At 55.1% G+C, this 21,558-nt stretch overlaps 1 protein-coding gene across 2 annotated transcripts in view; it reads right to left on the bottom strand.

Annotated features, from left to right (window-relative positions):
• Positions 1-21,558, bottom strand: part of PBX1 (PBX homeobox 1) — a 107,227-nt gene that overhangs the window by 19,486 nt on the left and 66,183 nt on the right. For both annotated transcript variants that reach the window (XM_032192394.1, XM_032192395.1), the window contains exon 3: positions 1,603-1,847. In XM_032192394.1, the coding sequence (XP_032048285.1) occupies positions 1,603-1,847 (245 nt within the window). The remainder of the gene's footprint in view (positions 1-1,602; positions 1,848-21,558) is intronic.

Genomic DNA, 21,558 nt, shown 5'->3' with positions numbered 1-21,558 from the left:
TCCCCCACCTCCTCAAGGGCAAAATGGGATCCTCCAATTCCCAGAACCAGTCTGGCATCCAAGCCCCCAAAACCAGGCTGAAAACAGCACTGGGACAATGATGGCCTGAGAAGCCTGAGGTGCTCCCAGGACATGGGCAGATGCTGTGGGGACAGTAACCCCATTTGCCACCCCACGGTGGGGAAAGAGAGACTGGAAGGGGAAGGAGAAATTGATTTTGTGGCCCGGCCCCATTTCTGGAGCATCTTGGCGGTAAAAATGACTTTGTAAATGGGTTGTGAGAAGGAACGAGCCAGGGGAAGGTGCTGGGGGAGACGTGGGTGCATCAGGGTCTATTTGGGGGGCAAAACCAATGCAGATACAAAATCAGAACAACAAAACCAAAAAAAACTACCTAAGGAGCAGAAATGCCCTCCCCAGAGCCTGTGCCCTTGCAGCTGAGTCCTCCCTGGCTCTGCCCTTCCCGTATCTCTCCTTGGGCTCAGATGCCAGAGGACGTGGGGTCTCTCTCCCCCGTTTTGGGCCTGAAGGATGAGCAGTGACGTGCTCTCCACCCGTACCCCGTGAGATGGCCAAGCTGTCCCCGTGTGCCACGCCACCGCCACCACGTACGTGCCTCGAGGGAGCGGCAGCAGCGGCTGAGGACAGCCACAAAGGTCACCCTGATAGCACACCCTGCCGAGGGGGCACAAATAAAGGGGTGCCACGTCCCCTAGCTCCGCTAACACCCCGTTAGCTGGCTAGGAGGGCTGTGGGGCCGCCTTGCTCTTGGGGAAGCAGATCTGAAGCAGCTGTGCCCGTGCAGGCCTCACCCCGGAGCCTGCCCTCGGCCCCACCATGGCAGCATGGCCCTGGCCGTGCACCCAGAAAGGGGGGATGCTTTCTTGCTCGCACTCCATAAACCCAAACCTCCGGGGAGAAGCCACATTCATCCCGAGGGCAAGGCGCGCGGCAGCGAGGAGAAGTCTGCACAACATCTGGAAGCGTTTGAAAGAAAGCGATTTGGAGCTTGGGCTTGCAAAAGCTTCTCATGCAATTGTCAGTGTTACTAATAGCTGCATTCATGACCCAAATAGTTTTTCTTTTCTTCTTTTTTTTTTTTTTTTTTTTTTTCCCCAAGAATCATTTGCCACAAAAAAAAAAAGAAAAAAGACACTTTTTTTTTTTTTTCCTTCTGGAAAATTAATTTTTGAGGCAGAAGAAATACTCAAGAAACGTTTTGACTCAAGCTTTGCTTTAGGGTGCTTGGAAAACTGCCTGCACCACGACCAGCACCTCGAAGAGGAGTCCCCCTCTGACAGGGCCGATTTGGGGCAAAATGGTGAGGGAGGAGTGAAACTGAAAACCAAGGGGGGGAACACATGCCGAGCCTATTTTCACGGCCCATCTCAGTGCAAAATAAAATATGAAAGGGTTCTCCCAACCCTAAAAAAATCACGTTTTCGCTGTACCACAAAGCAACAGCTTGTGTTTGCCCGCACACTCCCAACAATAGATGTCAGTAGCGAACCAGGCTGCGCGCATCCAGCTCGGCATCGGCTCCACGTCCCCGCACAGCACCCCTAGTCCAGCCTTGCCCCGCACCACGAATGAGCCTGTTACCTGCTCGTACTTCTCCAGCTCCGTGTGGTAGATCTGCCGGATCTGGGAGAGTTTGGCTCTGTAATCGGAGTGCTCCACCGAGTTGTCAGAGCCGGCTCCTCCTGATGCCGCGGCGGCGGCGGCGGCGGCGGCTGAGCCTCCTCCTTTTTCGGGGCCCGCCACCCCCTCGGCCAGCAGCATGTTGTCTAACCGCATCAGCTGGGGGTCCGTGGGCTCCTCTTCCTGCGCTCCTCGGATGCTCAGCACTGCACGGAGACACAAAGGGAAGAGCCTGAGTCGTGCCTGCTGGGGCAGCAAGGACAAAAGCAGCCCCGCTGGGTTCAGCTCACCCACACCAACTGAAACAACAGATTTACCAAAATTTGCCCAAACGAGTGGCATGGAGCGCATCCTGATCCATGCACACGATGGCACGTTGAGAGGCTCTACTCCAAACCTCAGCCGTGCACGGCCTGATCCTGCACCACCCTCATCAGCCGCCAAAAGCAGGAGGAAATGCAGGGCCCAGGGCTGCCCGTGCCTCAGTTTCCCTCTTGTTAAATCAGAGGGCTAAAGCACAAGGAGCTGTTAGCCCCCGGAGGGAAAAAGAAAGAAACAAAGTATGGAATAAATTTCACTATTTGGAAAACGCCTTCTTTTAGAATCTGGTCGTTCCAGCGAAGTCTAAGCCGTGCTAAGAAAAGGGGCAACAATAAATCAATCCTCACAAAATGACTTGCCAAGGAGAGAATTTTTCTCCCCTTTTTGTCCTCGCTGTTTCAATTATTGCTTCAAGTAAAAGTCATTCTCCTTTGAGTGCCTCCCTGTAAAAATGACATGGGAGCACCCCGACCGCTCGGAGCGCCGGGTGCCTGGCTGGAGCCCGGCTGGCGGCGAAGAAGAAGAGGGAGGCACGCCGCACAGATGACACGAAAGCTTTCACCCCCATATGTATTGATACATCAACGCACACACACGAAATCCTGGGGTTTTTGTCATGTGGCAATGCCGTTTGGGTTACGCCTGCGGTCTGTGTTTGCACACACAGGCACGGCCTGTGGTTTCCACAGGTGTGCGCATCTGCAAAAATATAAAACAAACCCTTGACAAGCCAACAAAAAAGACATCTCCGGAGAGAAATGAGTTGTATTTCCCCGTCTCATCCGTCACAAGGACCCAAAGCACTGTGTAAACTCCTGCACATCCCTCACGTGCGCACCCGCAGCGGGGTGATGTTGCGGGGACTTTAATAAAGCTGAGCCTGCTTACACCTGAGATGGGTCCGACCCGTTTCTCTGACCCCCTAATCTGCAGCAGAAGCAAAAGCAAGTGATTTTCACCATCCTTTACAAAATACATCTGAAGTCAGTTGCCAATATGGAGCAAAACTAGATTAAGCCAAGCAAGGAGTGTGTTCCTCCTCAACCAGGAACAAGTTGGAGAAGGACAGAGTTATCAGCAAAATCACACAAAGTAAAAGGTCCCGTTGAGAGGTTTGGATAATGCAGGGTTAAAGAGCTTTTTTAAGCCCCACTCTCCTCTGAAAACACTGTTTTCAAGACCTTAACACTTATTGGCATTTTTGTGATTAAAACATTCACTGTCAACAAAGGAAGGAAAGTTGAAGGGGGATAAAGGGAAGAAAAAGAAATAGCAACAGTAAATTTGCCAATAAAATGAACTAATACTAAATAACCCCACACTAGGGATAATCGTGTATGTAAAGGGGGATGGCAGCACGGGGCCAGATCTGGATGCAGATGCCAATTTTAGAGCAGCCAGGTCCAGCATCTCTCTCCTCCGCATGGCAAGACTAAGTCTTCCATTAAAAAAAAAAAAAAATCATTAAAAAAAATAAATCATTAAACAAAAGCACATCAAAAAGCCCAAATACAAATGGGAAGCAACACAGGTTAAAAAAAAAAAATAATTAAAAAAAAAAAAAACAACAACCAAATAAAAAACAGAGTTGCCAAAACAGGTCCATCTGGACTTCAAAAGGGAAATATTTTTAGATTAAAAATCTCAGGAATCATTGACCTGACAGGTAGGCACAAGTGATTAATTAGTTTATGTTTGGAGAGCTGCTCGGTGATGAAAAGCACAGCGTAGCCGCTGCGCCTTGGTACCGCGCGGCACGAAGCACTCGCGGGGAGCACAGGCGAATTTTGGTGCCCGTGTACCATCAGCACCCTCTGGGGACACGTCCCCAAAGCAGCCACCAAAACGCCACCAGGGACAGGGACCACGGGGAATTGACAGAGGTTTGGCTGGCCAGCCGGAATAACGCCACTGAGTAAATAAATGAAAAGGGCAATGTGTCTAAGCAGAACTGATGCTGCCTATTTATCCCTGGAAGGCTGCTCTCAGACCAAATGATTATTTAAAAGCTCCTTTTTTATCTTCCCAGAGCTGCACCCGGCTCGAGCGCTGCTCCTGCCAGGGTGCCCCCGAGGTGCCACCCCCAGCCCCAGCAGGGGACCCGTTTGTCCCTCCTCGCCTCCCCTCTGCTCCTCTGGATGTGTTCTGGAGATGCCGCTTCTGCCGGCTGTCCTGGAAAGGGGGAGGCAGCCGGGAGGGAAATCTCCATCCCTGGTGACCATCAGAAGCAGGCAGCGTTCAGCACGGAGGGGACAGGGACATTTTGTGGCCACACCGAGCCACCCCAGCACAGCTCCCGACGGACCACAAGCACTGGCACTTGGCTCGCCCCTGCCCTGGCACGCAGCGCTCTCCATTTGCTGCTCCCGATTAAAGAGAGGGGAAAAAATAAAATAAAATAAAAAAAATGAGATAGTGACTGCAAGCGGGGGGTGCTGGGGGAGGAAAATTCATGCAAGACTTTCTGTCCTTGGCCGCTTTCCTGCTGGCTTGGCAGCCCCGAGAGCCGCAGCAAATGCCGCTAGAGGGTGCTCAGCCCTCGCCGAGGGCCCCCGCTGGCTCAAAAAGCGTTTTTGTACAGACGTATGTACACACACACACACACAAATGGTATGTACATACATACATATTTTAAAATCAAAGCAAAACCACGCACCTTGTCCCCGTTTGCACTGTTGCAGAACGCTCCCCAGCTCGCCGCGGAGGGGAACACCGCGCACCCAGCACGGCCACCCTGTGAGCAGCACCCACAGCAGCACCAGGAGCAGCTGGGGACCACCACAGCCATATGGCCTGGCCACCAGCACCCCCACGGTCACGGAGACGTGTTCTCCTTCTCCTGCTCTCCCTGCAGGGTGGGCAGCCCCAAAACCAGGCAGTGGTTTGGAGGTATCACATCGTGGGTGAGGGTGACCCCGAGAGACCCATGGCGCACGACCAGCACGTATCACCGAGTCCCGTGCAGGGGGTCAGGCCTAGGTTTTCTCCTCGGGTATTTCCAGCAGCTGAGAAATGGCTCCCGGGCTCCCTCCTCTCTCTCCAGCAAGAATATTTCCCGGCTCCCTGCCTGCCCTGCTATTCCGGGACGCGGGATGGGAACGGCACGGAGTCACCGGAGCTTTCGGCACAGGAGCCAAGCACGCAGTGACCTCTCCTCACCAAGGCCAACGCTTCAGCCCTGCAGCTCTGCTCTCCCCCACTTCCAAAGCCTCCACACCAAAACAATCCCACCCCAAAGAGAAACCCGCTGAGGGCTTTTGGTGAGTGCCCAAGCTGGGCTGCTCTCCTGGTGGCGGGTTCTGCCCACTCCCAACCTGCCGAATCGCCTTTCCAGGGGGACACGTGAAAGGAGAAGGAGATTGCAAGTAAATGATTGCAACTTATCGAAAATAATGTGCTACTTAGCATCGGAGACAAGCATCCTGGCAGGCAGAAATGGGAAGCCGTGCCGGAGCAGATGGGAGTAATTAGGTTGTGATTTTCAGAAGGGTTTTCTTTCCTGCCTCCACTGTGCCTAAGATGTACCGGGGGGGGGGGGACAGAGACAGAGTTTTGGGAGAAGCGGCGACTCCTCGGCTGCGCGCTGGCCTTTTGCGTGACTTTCCCGCGGGGAAACGGGAGGCGCCTGGAGCAGAAGTGCCACTTGTGGAGCCCTGCTGCCTGCTCTCACTGTCCGCTTGCATAGGCACGGATGAGGCGAGATGCCTCCTCCTCCACCGAGGCATCCGCTGCCGAAGCACGGGCACCCCACCCTCGTTTTGGGATGAAAAAGGTCTTTCCTGAATCCTTCCCTGGACCGGGATGTGCCGTATGTAGGGCGATGGCACGACAGCTCCACCGGGAACGCAGGAGCTCCGGCGTGCGCCCACATAGCAGCGTATTAAACATCAACACGCTTCCTACCTCCTGCAATTTAAGCACCATTCACAACATTCGCTTGGGTTCCCAGAGCCCCAGCGTCAGGATTCACACGAGCTCACTGCTTTTCCTTCACGAAATGCTCCGGATCTGCAGCAACAGCCAGTGAGCAGAGGGCCAGCCGCGATGCCAACCAATGCCCCTGCTAACAAAGCCAGGAACGAAGCACGTTATTCTAAGCCATTATTCCCCGCAGCCTGATTCTGTTTGCGAACATTTAAGATCAACAGCACTGAACCCGACACAAAGATCTTCCCGTCTGCCTGATATTTGAGGACAGTTAAAATTGCGAGGGCTTAACACATGTAAGGGGCTCGTGGCTGGATGTCTCCTGCTCCTGTGCACATTTCACACCCACGACAGGACAACTGGGGTTTGCTTCCTCAGCCGACTCCCTGAGTTGCTCTTCCCAAACTTTGCTGTTGCAGAAAAGCCCCCTGTGACCGCTCCCCTTCCTAAATTCATGGTTTTTTTTTCAAGTGTATTTGCAGCTTGCCTTCTGCATTGCAATGCAACAACAAACCCCAGACACAAAGGAAAATATCAAATTCCCCAACTTGGCAGCCCCGAAGCTTGAAATCCGGCATAAACCTAACGAAAGCTAACGCACCCACATCAACCACATGCTCCAAATACGCATGGAAATCATCACCACGGCTTGGCCAACGTAGAGAGAGACATCACAGTGTGTAACTCCGTGTCTCGGCCCCTGTAAAATCACTGCAAGAATCCTACAGGAGCCCTCCTCAATGTGAAGGGATGATGGCAAGGACGAGCAGCCCTCTCCAGGCACAACCTTTCCACCACCAAAATGTGGGGACTGCCCCCACCAAAGCCGAGTTTTGTGTTCTTGCTGCAGCCACTGACTTGGATTTTCAATTTAAACACCTTAAAGACCCTATCTTCGGAGGGAATAAATACACTCCTGGAATAAATACACTCCTGGAGCTTTGTGGAGGATGCTTGAGCATTTCCAACTGGGCTGCACCTTCCAACCACCACTGCAAGGGTCCCCATGCTGGAGAGCAAGCAAGGCTTTAACTTTAATGTTAAGTAACCACAGCATCTGAAGCCTCAGTCGGGTATGTCCACCACATTTACATCAAGTAACTGAGAAAATCAACATCAAAACACAAATACCAATTCCCAACACAAGTGGAAGCTGGGATTTCCAAATACACAGGCACGCACCCTTGCAGGAAGTGGGAATTAAGAGAGCTGTTTTTTTTTTTTTTTTCCTTACAATTGACATAAAAGTTCCCCTCCTCTCTCCAACCTTTCCAAAACTTACAAATGGATGAACAGATTTTGCTCAGATTTTCCAAAACAGGCTGCCGTGAGATGAGGCATGGAAAATTTCAGCTGGCAAAACGGCTTTTTGTGCACCTACTTATTTATTTATTTCCCAGCGAGAGGAGGAGTACCGTGAAACTGATGGGCCGTTTCTGTCACCAATTTTCGCAGTCTACAGCCATAAAGCAAACCAACAAATCCCAACAGCAATAAAAGAAGAGAGGCTTGTAGGAACAAGCACCGCAAACCCACTCCAGGCCATCGCGAAGCCACCTCCTCTCCCAGCGCAGCCGTGTCCATCAGGGCTGTTTGGAAACAAAGCACTTAAACAATTTTGCGCGAGAGGCTTTTAAAGGTGGAGAAGCATTCGTTCAGCCCATAAAGCACACACAATTGCGAAAAAATACATACTCCCACAGAGCAAGGGGTCAGAAAGCAGGTTAACCCCAAGCAGAAAACCTACTGACCACTGCAGGGCACTTTGGCAAAGTCCCCGGCTGTGCAACACGCACCGTGCTCGCCATCACGAGCTGGGGATGCAGGAAAACGTGCTCATCAGCTGCACAGTGACCCACGAGCAGCCACGTCACGTCAGATTAATGGTTCATCTAGCCCTGAGGCCAGTTCCACCCGTGGCCAACAAGTCCCACGCAGGACCTGGACCGCCAGCAGGAGCATCAGATGCTCAGGGCACAGGCACCAACCCCAGCACCCTCCTAACCACCACCAGTCTGGGGAGTTTGCAAATTCAGACTGCTCAAAAACATCCCCTGAACCAAAAAAGAAATCTTCTCTTTCTATTTCATGTCATCATTTTCCTCCCCGTTTTTTTTTTCTTTTTAATCAGAAGTTGGGTCAACTTCGAGAGAACCAAACTGCTTTAGAAAACGGCAACTTTGCATCTTCCTGGGGTGGAAGAGGCCAAATTATTTGCTGAATTCAACCCAAATTCACGAAGCAGTCTGAATTACCCTCACACTGTAATTTTGGAGTGTGGGGAACTTAGCGCATGCCAAAATGTCTCTCATCTCCCAGGAGCAGCTCTCCATCACTTCGGGAGGCTGCAGAAGGGAGAAATGTATCGCACCGCGCCGGGGAACAGCCTGCACAAGTTTTCCCCCAGCCCCTCCCCAAATGCCAAACCAGTTGCCATAGCGAGCGAGGAGCTGGCAGCACAACCCTCAAAAAGGTCTGGAAAATTATCACAAACACGTTGGGGAAAAAAAATATAAAATCCCCCCCAAAGTGGAAAATGACCTAAAATAGCCCTTTCCATACAAAAAAAGGGCACGGTATTGTGGTAGTTACCGAAGCCCAGATTCCCCAAGCACTGTGACTCCCTGGGAAGCAGAATGAACACGTATGAGCTCTTCTTTCCAGTTTTTCCCCACGTCGACTGGTTTAGCTCATGGCCAGCAACCGAGCTGGGTAGGGAATCCTCTCGCTCTACATACCCAGCTATTGCTACACAATGGTCCATCAAAGCATCACGGATCACATTTAAGTGCCTAAGTTGCACCAGTCCAAGAGAAGGCACCACAAGCTGGTCACCGAGCAGTGACATTTAGCCACAGCAAGCAGGCTGGAAGTGCTTACAGACCCCAGGAGCGATGCTGAAACGGGCAGGAGCAATGCTGGGCACAGGCCGCCATGCCTGGTGTGCTCACAAGCCTGAAGTCACTTTATCTCAGTCTCCCCCTTCCTGACCAGGGCAGGATGAGCAGGTTCCAGTTGCTGTCATGAAGTGTAATCAATCCCTGTCTGCACAGAGTATGTCCCAAATCCTTGTGTGGCACCGACCACACGGCAGCAGGGAGACCATCCATGGCGATGCGGCCTACTGCGGCTCGTCCCCAACCCATGCCAGAAGGACACAGGGATGGCCCCTGGTGGCTCCAAACGGCAGCCACAGGAGATAAAGCAGAGCAGAACGAGGCCGAGAAGTAGATCTGAGGAAAAGGAGAAACCTTTCTTGCTGGCCACGGGCTGGCTGGCTCGAGGGAGCATCTGCCTTGATGGAAGGCCGGTGGCTGTAAGGGTAACTTGGCATTACAGGCAACAAAGCAGAGGAGGGCAACAAAAACGTGTACACATGCCCTCTTCCCACACCTCTTGGAGCATAGTTGGGATTTTTTCCAATCCTAGATTGTGATATGGGGGCAAAAGAATCAGAATTTCCTATTCCAATGGTTCAGCACAAGGCTCTGCCTCGGTCCCCCAGTGCCTGCTGTGGTGGGACCTCACCTTCCTCTGCTGGGGTCTGGTGATGGCCCCAATCCCCTCTCTACAGCACCAGGAGAGCAAATTGTCACTGAGGGACTGAACAAGCCGTCGTCCCCACCCCAAGGGGCTCGGACATGGTGCTGTGCACACATGGAAACGCTTCCAGAGCCTGGAGTGGACGCGGGATTCCCCAGACCCTGCAGGAAGAAATCAGCAAACAAAAGACGGGATTGCTCCAAGGACAGGTCCAGTCATAAAAAAAAAAAACACACACCCTCTGAACGCCAGTTGGGCTGGGATCTGCCTCCTGCTCCGTGCGGTGCTTTGCATATGAATTCTCCTTGCTGAAAAGAAATGGGTCCTTTGAATGAGCTGAATCTGCTAATGAGAAGCCGGGGCCTCCAGAGCCCCTCGGAGGACAAGGGTCCCATTTCGAGCGCCCCAGGCCAAGCCCTGAAACCCGAGAGGAACAAAGAAGAGGCTTTCCCCAGAAGGAAGCTGCTTTTCTAGCCCGCTCCCCTCCTGGAAAGGTCATCTCCCCTGGCCACGCTGCGCTGCTGCTCCACGCACAAAGCAGCCAGGGCAAGAAAGTCAGAGGTGAAAGGACTGGCAGGAGCCCCAGCCCAGCGGCTGCCTCTCAGAGCCTCGTCTCCTGCCATCCTCCTTCAGAAAGATGCTCCTTCAGACTCCATCCACGAAAAGCTGGCTCGGTGCTTGCTAGCTGGCAATGCCCCGCTCGGGTCTGGGCTTCGCAGAGCAATTCAGAGTCCCTGCTGCCCAGCACGCGGCTGAGTGCTGCCGCCCCGTCACCAAGCCCTGCCGTGGGCTAGGTTAAATCCAGGATTTTGTGCGGTACAGGAGAGGTTTTCCAAAGCTCCAGGTCCCAGAGCAAAGCAATAGCAGGAAGTCTTCCTCCCTCTCTTTCTTCCACCAAAACAAACGGCCTTACCAGCAGCTGGGGATGGACACGAGACTGCAAATCCGCAGCAGGAATCCTCCTGCGCTGGCCAAGGGGAGGTTACAGACAGTGCTGAGCACACGTGGATCACTGGCTCCTGCCATCGGTGATCATCTCCTTGGAGTTCATCCCTGGCCCAAAGTCTCAGCCCTATGGAGGCTGGGCACTGCTCTTCCCCAGCAGACTGGGGTCTCCGGTTCAGAGGAACCATCCCTCCCCATGTCACGGCTCCAGGCAATTCAAAACCCCAAAATTAAAGAAATTAACCACATTTTCAAAGCCTTGGGGGGGGGTCCATCAAGCTAACAGAGCTACAACACACAATTTTGAGATGCATGGCTTGTATGGCCAGGTATTTAGGTCGGCGTTGGGTAGGCGGTCGGGGTGCCTGACCACCGTCCCTGCTGCTGCAAGCTGCGCCACACGACGCCCCTGGGGACACAGCAGGGAACAGGGACAGACAACACACAGCCCCTACTTGTGCCCCAAACCCACACCGACAATGTAGGATCCGACCTGCTGCTCCAACAGCCCCGTTTTGCTGGGACTCAGCGACCTCGGGCACACAAAGGAGCAGGCGCTTTGCGCGATGCTCGGCTCCTCGTGCCACCGTGCCCGGCGTCAGAGCCCAACGTGCCAGACAAAGCCCGGTTCTCTGAAAGGCAACAGCCGGTCGGCAGCGTTTTAGGGCCAGAAAACAGCTCTGAACGTTCAGTTCCTTTTTTTAAATAGAGGCCCCTTCTGTAAACGATCTGTTTGGACAGGAGGGAGAGTGCTGCAAGAGTCCAAGCGCTTGTGAAATAGGATCAGCTGCGTTCGCTTCAGCTCCATTCAAAACATGTGGGGGAAGAAAGAAACCCAAAATTGGCCTTTGCTGGCAAGGCGAGGGGGGGGAGGAAAGGGAGAAAGAAGGAGGCCGTCCACCTCCACGCGCCTCAAAGGGTGGGAGAGACCAGAGAAAATGGAGGGAAATAATTAAAAAGGATCAATTAATGGCATTTCTGTGTCGAGGCGTCTGTGTGTGTTTAATTATATTCCGTGCAAGATCTTGTTGACACAAATTTCCGTGCCGCGGGGCAGTGGCGTAACGGGATCCGGGTTTGTGTGGCCCTACCCACGGAGCCCCAGGCCACCCCAAAATCAAGGGGGCACAGCAGGAGGGCCAGAGGACCTTTTTTACAGGACAGGCAAAGGGCAGAAACATGAGAGATCAAGCAGGAGGGCCAAGGAGGGGCTGATGACAGCCCAGCTTGGAGATTTCACCACAAAGCCCATCCTTTCTGAAGGCTTTTGGGCAGAGCAGGGCTGACACCAAGGCTGGAAAGGCGAGGGATGGGGTGCTGGACACACAGCCCCCCTGCTCCTTCAGCCCCAGCCTCCCGCGAGAGAGGCCCACGCCATAAAGAGGCAGGAGATGAAAAAAAAAAAAAAAAAAAGGGGAGCAAAAATCTTCGACAAACTCCGGCTGCGTCCCAGATCAAAGATCATCTCCAGCGGGCCATCTGGTCCTTGTAAATGTAAAACCAAATTGAAAGCCCTGCCCTCACCTCCTCTGACTCCCTCGGCAATATTGCTTTTACCGTTCAGGGCCGAGGAAGGAGCTCGCAAAAGGCATCTGTATGTAATAGAGCCGCCGTGCAGCTGGGCTAGGGATTTGCTACCCCCCCTTTTGTTAATCACGAAGCAGAGGTAAATGTTTGCTTTGGTTCTCCAGGGGCCCTGTCATTACCGGGGGCTTTGGGAAGAGCCCGGGGCTGGAGGAGGGCTGCCTCGCGGATCCATCGCTCCTCCAGCTAGGGGAATGGTTGGCACCCCGGGCTGGGTTTGGGGAGGGACACAAAAACACGTCCCCAAGCAGAGGGAGGAGATGGTTGGAGATGGAGGAGCCCCGCAGTGTCCTCCTTCCCGTCCCCACGGTGCTTAAGGCAGGTCTCCCAGCACCACCCCATGCAAAAAACAAAGAGGGGCTGAAGCAGGAGCCCCCCAAAAGGGGATGCAACCCCTCCGAGGCACAAAGAAACGGCGACAAACCCCGCCGCCGCCAACCCAAATACTCCAGGCTCGCCTCGAAAGAGGAGAAAGGTAAGGAGGCAGCTTGAGGAATTCCTCCCCATCAAGCTTTATTGTGTTATTCCAACTAAGCAGAGACAAAAAGACAAATCTCAGCTCCCTACTTTCATTTATAATTGAACCCAGTCCAGAAGGATGGAGCAAGTACCATCTGTAATGCAGAGTGCATTAGCAGCCGGCAGAATGAAATATTCAAATTACTGTAGGCTACCTCGCATTTTAATGACAGGGTTACAAAAACCTGACTTGTAAGTGGAGATTGGACTGGAAGAACAGAAAGTTTGTTTTTCCAGTGCATGAATTAACCTAACAAAATGCTACTTTCAGGGAAAAAAAAAAAAAAAAAAAAAAAAGAAAAGCGTTTGCATGGGTAATTCTGCAACACATCCCAACAGGCTCGCAAGAAGAAAAAAAATAAAGAATTATTCCATTTAGCTATCCTAATTGATATATTGCCCTGGGAGATGAAAATACGCAGGGAAAAAAGGGCAAGAGCTTTTTTCCCTTCGGCTGAGGATGCCAATAAATACACGTGTGTCTGCGGGAGCGTTAACAACACGTATGGGTCCGTGCACGGGGATGCGCGGCCGCGTGCGTTTGCATCCGTGGGGTGCATGGGTGCAATAGCTGCATTAGCTGCACCCTTTTGATGCCATACACAATTTGAATATGCAAATCGCCCCCTTGATTTCCGTGCCCGTGCCTGTGCTGGGATCCATTCGTTTTGATATCGTTAATCAGGGCTGCCGAAAAGCCTGACACAGTAAGTGGCTGTAGCCCCTAGCAGTAGTCAAGATGGAGTGACAGGCTCCATTTAAGATGTCACAGCATATAATAAAGTGTAAAACTATACATAAAATAAACGGGATAGAAACAATAAACTCGGCTCTGGCTTTGAACTTTCCACGGCGAGCGGCGCGGCGACACGAGCACACGCGCGTGCAAGCGGCCGGCGGGCACGGGGCAGGGGTGGCCGGTCCCTCGCCACTGGTGCTGCTGTGCGGGGTGGCACAGGGGCTCCGCAGCCTTCCCCTATACCCACAGCCAAAATTCCCAGGCTCCAAACCTCGTTGATGCCTTCTGATGTCTCTCATGGTGTGTCTGAGGTGGGAAAGCCACGCTCGCTTGCAGGATCGGAGGTGCAGCAGGTTGGTTTCCAGCAGCCTTTTGCTGCAGCAGGAGGTGCAGCTCCTCAGTGGCCCCATGGCACGAGGAAGAGGAGGGTTTGTATTTAGGCTGGGCTTCGCTTCCAGCAGCTCAGCAGCTGCAGGTGGGGAGGCAGCGAGGTCCTTGACACCTCCAGACCGGGCTTTGCCACCTGCCTGGGTCATCAAAGCCCTTCCCTGGCAGGCTCAGGCTCGTGCAAGGGGGTATTTCTCAGCCATCTCCTATACTAAGGGGGGTGCCTGGTCCGAAAGCCCCGTTTTGTCCCCCAAAACACCCCTCCGCACCCCGAACCCTCAGCTCTCCCCGCTGAAACAAGCCAGTCGCTCTTCCTCCTGCTAAGCAGTTAAATTAGAGAGTATTCAATTAATAACAGCTGAATATTCTGTCACATTTAGGAAGATGTATGGTAAGACAAGCGAGTTGTGATGTCTGTGACAGAAATGATAAAAGTTCTCCCGACACAGCCTGGCAGATACTTGGCTTGAGGAGCCGTTTGCTCTCATGGACTCCAACGTCAGCACAGACACCAGCCCCAGCGCCGGCTTCAAAGGAGAGACGCTCCACACGGAGCAGGAAAACCTTTGCCAAATCGTTTGCAGGCAGCTCCCTCCCGCCCTCCTTCTGGGACCCATCTGAGCCTGGCTGGGGCAGCTCGCCGTGTCCCCGCAGGAGAGCTCAGACCCTCCCGGGTCACCCCCAGGCCCTCGTTTGCCCCCAGGTTGCCTCAGTTTACCCACCCGAGGAAGGGATGGAGGGCACAGCTCCACCTCCACGCTCCAGGGCTTGGCACGGCCCCATCACGGCGGGCAAGCGCCGTGCCGGGGAGGTGTCCTCCATCTCATCTACGTGCCCAAGGAAGGTGATCTCCACCTCATTTCTGTGCCCAGGGGAGGTGCAGGAGAGCTCTCTCCATCCTTCCTCTTCCCCCCGGGCGCCGTGTTTCCGGGGGGTTGTTTTTCACCGGTGTTGTTTGAGAACCCGGTTTTGTTGCTAAGAAACTACCTTCGCGCTGCTCCGCGAGCAAAGACAAAGCAAGCGTCAAAATAACACGTTATTTTGACAGGAGCCAGATCATCACCAGCAACGATCCGCTCTCCCCGCTCTCCAGCACGCTCATTAGCGCGCTCTCCACGAGCGGCGGCGCCGCGGATAACCCACACCCCACGGATAACCCACGCCCCGCGGATAACCCACGCCCCGCGGATAACGAGGGGCTCGCCGCCTCCGTTCAGCCCCCAAACAAAAGCTGAGTGAATGGCAGCCAGGGGGACACTGGTGCCTCGCACGCTGAAAGATGGCACGAGGCTTCTTGTCGAAAGGTAGGTGGGAAAGAGGAGGAACGGAGGAGGTAAAACCGCTGCCCACGTACGCGGCAGCTCGCTCTGTGCCTTGGCGCTGGTTTGGGGAAAAATGTAAGCACCTGTTGGCTTAGGTTTTGTTGGGTGGGTTGGGTTTTGTTTTGTTTTTGTCAAAGTCCTACTGGAGAAATAGCAAAACACAAAAAAATCCCTGACACGTTCACTGTTCCAATCCCAAAGTGCTCTCTGCCTCCTGCTGCTCTCAGGGCAGGCAGATCCTGCCCCGCCAGGAGGACTGGGGCACCCCACACTGCCATCAATTTGATACAGAAATTACTCCAAGCCAAGTCTCCGGGATCCCAAAACGCAGTTTGCCAACCCATCCACCTCCCAGGGCAAGAGCACATCTCTGCCTTTCCCGCAGGGGCGTCTCTGAGCCCTCATTGCTGCTCCCAATTCCCATTCCCAACGAGTGGGAATGGGAACTGCTTCCCTGGAAAGCCCCGTGCCGCTGTCCCCACCGCGCTCCGCTTCAGGGCAGCCGAGTGGAAAACCCATGTCTGCTTCCACGGGGGGGGAGGAAAACCTAAACCCGAAGTCACAGGGCTCTGCCTCCTGGCACCTGGCCCCGTTGTCCTGCCTGCCCCGTGTCTGGGCATCGTGCCGGTGGGCGCCACGGGGCTGCTGCCCCTTGGGGTGTGTGCGCAACATCTGGAGGCTGAGACCAACGGGGCCTGGATGAGAGCGGTGCCCTGCCCCGCGTGGTTTTTAGGGGAAAAAAAAAAAGGAAAAAATGGTAGCCACGGGGAGCCGTGCCACAAGAATCTGGGTTGTTTGCCTCGTCCCCTGGGGTGGCTGGAGCGTGACGCTGCGAGCCCTTGTGCCGGAGCCCGGGCTGCTCCGCACGGACCCGAAAACACGGAGCAGAAAGGCACGGCCCACCTCCCGCAGGGCAGCAGCTTGCCATGTGTGCTTTCACTGCCAGAACGCCGAGCTCCTCCCCACAGTAGGAGAGAAAGGGAAGGGTGAGAAGAGCTCTGTGGAAACCCACCAAACCCCAAACGACATTTCCCCGCAGCAGAACAAAGCCCTTGGAAATCCATCCCCCCCCTCCCCAGCCCCGCTCGGGTCCCCCCCCCATCCCACATGAAAGCGGCATTTTCTGGGCTAATTACACGGGCCGCTCCGAGCCTCTTGGCATCATCCGGGCTGCGAAGTCAGACATCAAAGGGGCAAACTTTAAAATAAATCCATAACAAAGAGGGCAGAGTCAATGGGAGATCTCTTCCCCGCCGCCGGGGTTGAAGGCCGGGAGCGACTCGGTTCACGAAACGCATTTGACCACCGTGACCTCCCCGGACACCTCGCCTCGGTGCACAAAGGAGACATCCCGCCGGCGTTTGAGTCCTGGTGTTTCAAGGGCTGCTCCTTTCCCCGCACGGAGCAGAGCCTCGCTGGGGTGTCTGGATGGCACCGAGGACCATTCGCCCTCCCCGGTGCGCTCCAAAAGGCCCCCACGTGCTCCGCACAGCAGCCAGCCCTTGGTGACCAGCACACGGAGAGAGCTCTGAACCAGCACGGCATGACCAGAAATCTTTGGGGTTTTAGGGCTACTGTCCTTCCACGGGCAGAGATTACCCCAGAGCTGACACGAGGCATTTCTGCAGCGCCCTGGAGAAGGGCAGGAGCAAGGAAACCCGCGTGGGATGCCCCAGTGGTGAGGAGCACCAGCACTCCCAGAAGTGGCATCCGAGGGATGCCAGCCATGCTCCTGGAAGCAGCCTGCTCCAGCCCTTCACCCCAAAAGCTCCCCACTTCTCCCTCCCCATCATCATACGGCCATCTCTCCCCGGGACGTGCCGTGCATGGCCAGGCCCCCTCTCCCCCAGCCCCTACTCCAGGGGTGCCGGGGCCGGACCTCCCCGCGCTTCCTCCCGGAGCAAAGAAAGGAGAGGAGAGCAGGAAGGAGCCTGGGACGGCCGAGCGTGGGACGCGAGGGGAAGGTGTCAATTAAAGCAATGAGGCCCTCCACGTCCCCGTGCCTGACAGCCAGGGTGAGCGGAGCTGACAGGCAGAGCGCCGGCTGCCTTCCTCGCCTCGCTCGCTGCCCCCACGCACCCCCAGCTCCCAACCAGCTCGGCCAGGGCACGCGGACGCGGGCAGCGACGTGGTGTCCCCTGTCCCTGCCCCCAGAGATGCTCCTAATCAGGGTAATTATAATGATTCCAGGCTTAAGCAGGCCACGGCGAGCCTGGAGGCAGATCGTAATGAAGCAGCCAGGGCTGGGTGGGAAGGCAGAGAGAGGCAGCGGGTCTGGGTCTCTCTGAAATGACTAACGAGCGCAGCGTAACGAGGCCCTGTCCCTGCGTGGGGTGACACGAGCCGGGTTTGGGGACACGGAGAAGGTGGCAGTGAGGTGGGCACTGCCTGGCATCTGCTGGGGAGCCCGGCGCTCGCCCCCGCCACTGCCTCCCCCGGGAGATGCACCCGGAGAGCCCGCGCTTCGCCCGCTCCGCTCCCCTCCCCGCAGGCTCAATCTGATTACTGCTGATACACATCTTCTCCTGGGCTCCAAAACACGCTCTTCCCGGCTGAAGGATTCGCAGGGACACAGAAAACTTGTCCTGATTGCAGTGTTAATGGTCGTGCGGCCCATGTCATCACCGAAATGGCCTTAGGGGGAGACTTGATGGGTCTCTGAAGTCATCAGGACTACCCCACCTCATCTTGCTCCCCTTATTAAAACCATTCATCCTGGGAGCTAAATGAATATGTTTCATCTTCAAATGCTGAGACACAATAGCAAGCAGGCAGAGATCTAATAGAACAATACCCGTCTAATCATTCCTATTTTTCTCTCCGCATCCTGCCTTCATATTACAAGCGCGCGGCCGCGACGCCGAGCCCCCCGCTCCCTGCGCCGGCGCCGGCCGTGCCCCACGGCGTGGGCATGGGTGAGGAAAGAGCACGGCACGGGCTGCTGCCCACGCTGTCACCGCACCTCGTCCCCTGCCCATCGGTGTCTCCCCTCCGTGCCCGCACGCGTGGCAGCGCCCCGCTGGGACGAGGAGGAACTCGGACGCACCCGGCACGATGGCAAGGCTGGAAAAAGCCCCAGGACTTTTACAACTATATAAAGCCAATATAGAAGGAGTCTAACGGCGCAGGCGGGAGCAGGGCAGCAGACCCCTGCTTGGCGCAGCCGTTGAGGGGAAATATTGCCTCCCGCACCCTGCATTCATCATTTTCACGCTCCTCCTCGCACCCGCTGCAGGTTTTCCCGGCTCCCGTTCCCTTAGCTACAGGGACGATCTTCCCCTGCTTGCTGAAGCACCTCTTTGCATGCGTGACGTCGGACGAGGGGGGGGGAAGCGTAACAATTTGTGCCTCGCAGGTCGAGGAAGGGGAGCAGAAAGGGCCGGGGAGGCCAGAGGGGGCTGCAGGGGCGCCCGCCGGAGCCGCCGCTCGCCTCCCCTGCGTAACGAGGGCTCGCACGACGAATCCCCGCTCCGTCTCAGCATGAAGGATGGTAACGGCGGCCGGCTCGGTGGCTGCCATCTGGAGCCCCGCCACGAAAGCCCCACGGGCCCCGGGAGGCTCGACTCGACGGGGGCGACCCCGGGGGGCGAGGGCCGGGGCCGGGTAGCAGCGCCCGAGCGCGCCGCCGAGCCGCCGGGCCCACCCAGGCTGCCGCGCTTGTGTTCGCTGCCGTGGCAGGCTTCATAAGGCTCCGCTCTTTGACTGGCGTTGAGTTTATGTGAAAGTAATTAACAGTAATTAATCCTTAATTACAGTAATTAGCCAAGTCGCAGTAAATTAAACCACATCTGGAGCAGATGAGGGCTTCCGAACGGGAGGCTAGCGCAGGCGACAATCGGAGAGATGCTGAATTCATCTGACAGCATCTGATTAAGGCTACCTGTTGCAGGCAGCTCATTTGCATCGTGTTTTTGTTTGCGCTTCGCAGTAACCCTTTCAGCCGGGCGCCCGCCCCACACCTCCGCTCCTCCTGCCCCCTCCGATTTTCAGGAGCGTGGTGAAATCTCCAAGGAGGGAGCAGCCAGGATGAAAGACGGGGAGCGGGAGAGGCGGCGAGGCGAGGCCGGCCCCAAAAGGCTGCCCTACAAGCCCTGGCTTCTCCGGGGTGGCGAGGATGAGCCCGCACGGGGCCGGGAGATGTTCCTAGGGTTGGACATCAAGCGCCAGCCACCCGCAGCCCGCGTGGAGCAGCCTCGGCTTCCCCGCACCCCGTGTCACAACAGCCACAGTAATACCAATAATAAAAGACCTCAGCACCGGAGGGGAGCACATTAGCAGAAGGGGCAGGTTATTATTAATAGCACTCAGCATTTACCCAGCGCCGTGCAGCCTCCCAGACCTTTAGCTGATGTTTAGCCACGCTCGCAGGGAGGGGGAAATCAAATCCGTCCCCTTCCCCTTCCTACGAGGGAGAAAGGGCAAAACGGTGATGGGAAACGGAGCACAAGGGGCTCGGCTCAGGCTTGTGGTGTTTGAATACTGAAATGAAGAGCAAAACCACGCGGCCCTGACTCAATTGCAGGCGGGCAGGACACACGGGAGGCTCTGAGCTATCAGAGTAACACCGGGGACGATTCACAAGGTCTTCTGAGCACGGTCCTCAAACAGTGCCGCTCGCCCCAAGCCCCGGGACGAGGATTTCCACCGAGGCAGAGCTGCCAGGGGGATTTCGGGAGCAGAACTGGAACTGGGACGGGCCAAAAGCAATCGCCTGATTTCAGCAGGTAGCTCAAAAGCCTCAGGGCTTAATTGCATGGAATTAATGAAGGCGAAGGTGCCATATACCTCGCCTTTCCGTCACACAGGACAGGGTGCAGGGGTGGTGTTACCTCTGCACTGCGCTCCCGAATGAGTCCCAGGTAGGGAGCGTTAAAAATCCCCCCAGTGCCGAAGCATTTTGTGTTCCCTGGAACTCAAAGCACACGGAATCGCCAAAGCCAACAGCTGCAACACACCCTGGGAGCGATCAAAAGAGCCTCGTTTTGTGAAACAGCGCAAAGAGCAACATTTGCCCCTAACTGAAAAATAAAAGCAACCGTTTGAGTTTCCTGCGCACACGAGGAAGGGAAATGTGGTTCCTCCACCTCGGCTTGGACTCCGGATCGCTCAGGATTCCCCTGTGCTGCTGAAACAAGCCCAGCACGGACCCCTCACCCACCCAGAAGTGCGTTTCGCTGTCTGCCTCTCGGCTGGAGAAATGGCAATTCCCAGCTCTCCTCCCCTCCCAAGGAGAAAAGGGGTGTCCTGCAGCCCCGAGGGCCACCGACAGCCAAAAGCGAGGAGGAAAAATCGTCCCTAAACCAGGCAGGCCTCTGGAGAGCACCTACTGGCACCCTGAGGTGGCCCTGATGACCTCTCCATGTGCACCTGAACCACAACTGCTCCAGAAGGGATGAGGATTTGGCAGCCAGCTTGCAATACTGGGGAGGATTCCTGATTCACGACCCAGAAATTAACCTCACCATCCTTTCGGTGCAACGCTGCTCTCAGTCAGAAGGGTTTTTTTTTTTAATAGATGTTCCATCAGGTTTTTAATTGAGATCCTTCACAGCAAATCTGAGATCCTTCACAGCGTTTACAGCAAATCACATTATCTTGCTGCAGACAGATTTTTGGTTCGGAGGAAAAAAAAAAATAAATATATTTCTTATGAATAAAAGATTCCCTCGCGGATGTCTTGGAGAGATACACCCCCCGAATTTACAATGCCAACATTTTGCTGTGCGCAAGAACAAAATAAATCAGAAATCTGCACCCAGAGCAGGCAAAAGCTTGGGCTGGAAAGGCAGAAGGAGCACGGGGACGCCTCTCCCCACGAAGGGGTGGTAGTGGGGGCGAAGAGGTGCAGCCCCATGCTGCTCCCAACGTGGACAAAGGCCGGCAGAAATACATCTTTGGCTTCTCCCGGGGCAAGTGCTAACTCCACCAAACCTCTCTCCAGCTTTCAGGGCCCAAAGAGCCCCCCTGGCTGACTCACTGCACCCGTCTGAGGAGCAACCCGGTGCTCCCTCCGTTGCCAGCGGTGTCCAGAAACCAGAAAGCAAACGAGACCCTAAAAAAATTGAGGCAAGGGGAGAGGCACATCTTGCTTTGCCTCCCCAGAGGAGGGGGAATGAGGCCAAACCCGGAGCCAACGAGGTTTCCCCAGCCACCACGTGCATCCTTCTCGGGCCGGCCATCAGCGTGGAAGCTTTAATCTGGAAGAGGCACGCACGTGCAGGGAAATCCTCATGAAAAACAGAATAAAACGAGGCCTCTACGCCCTACATCTAGGAAAGGGAAACAACCCAGCAGCAGGGCTCAGGAGGCAGCAAACCCACCCGGACCCACCACGGACACATCCACGCCTCGTAGAGACGCGCGCGTGCTCCTTTCGGGCCAAAGGCTCGGGTCCCTCCTCATCTGCGCGGCTCAAATTAATTATACGCTTTAATTTCATGAATTATTAATTCGATTCTGACTCGGCAGCTTACGCTTATCCAGCGCTGCAGACTATACAATTCCAGCTTCATTAAAACATCACCAGCTGCCTGAGAGACAGACATTAAATAGCAGAGAGTAATAATAAAATTAAGCTCCCTGCGCATAGCAACAGTCTTCCCCGGCCGCGCGCGGAGAGGGGCCCCCGGT

Source organism: Aythya fuligula, chromosome 8 (genome assembly GCF_009819795.1).
Source record: "Aythya fuligula isolate bAytFul2 chromosome 8, bAytFul2.pri, whole genome shotgun sequence".
NCBI lineage: Eukaryota > Metazoa > Chordata > Aves > Anseriformes > Anatidae > Aythya > Aythya fuligula.
The sequence above is the reverse complement of the archived record's forward strand: the minus strand, read 5'-3'. Positions and strand labels throughout refer to the sequence as shown.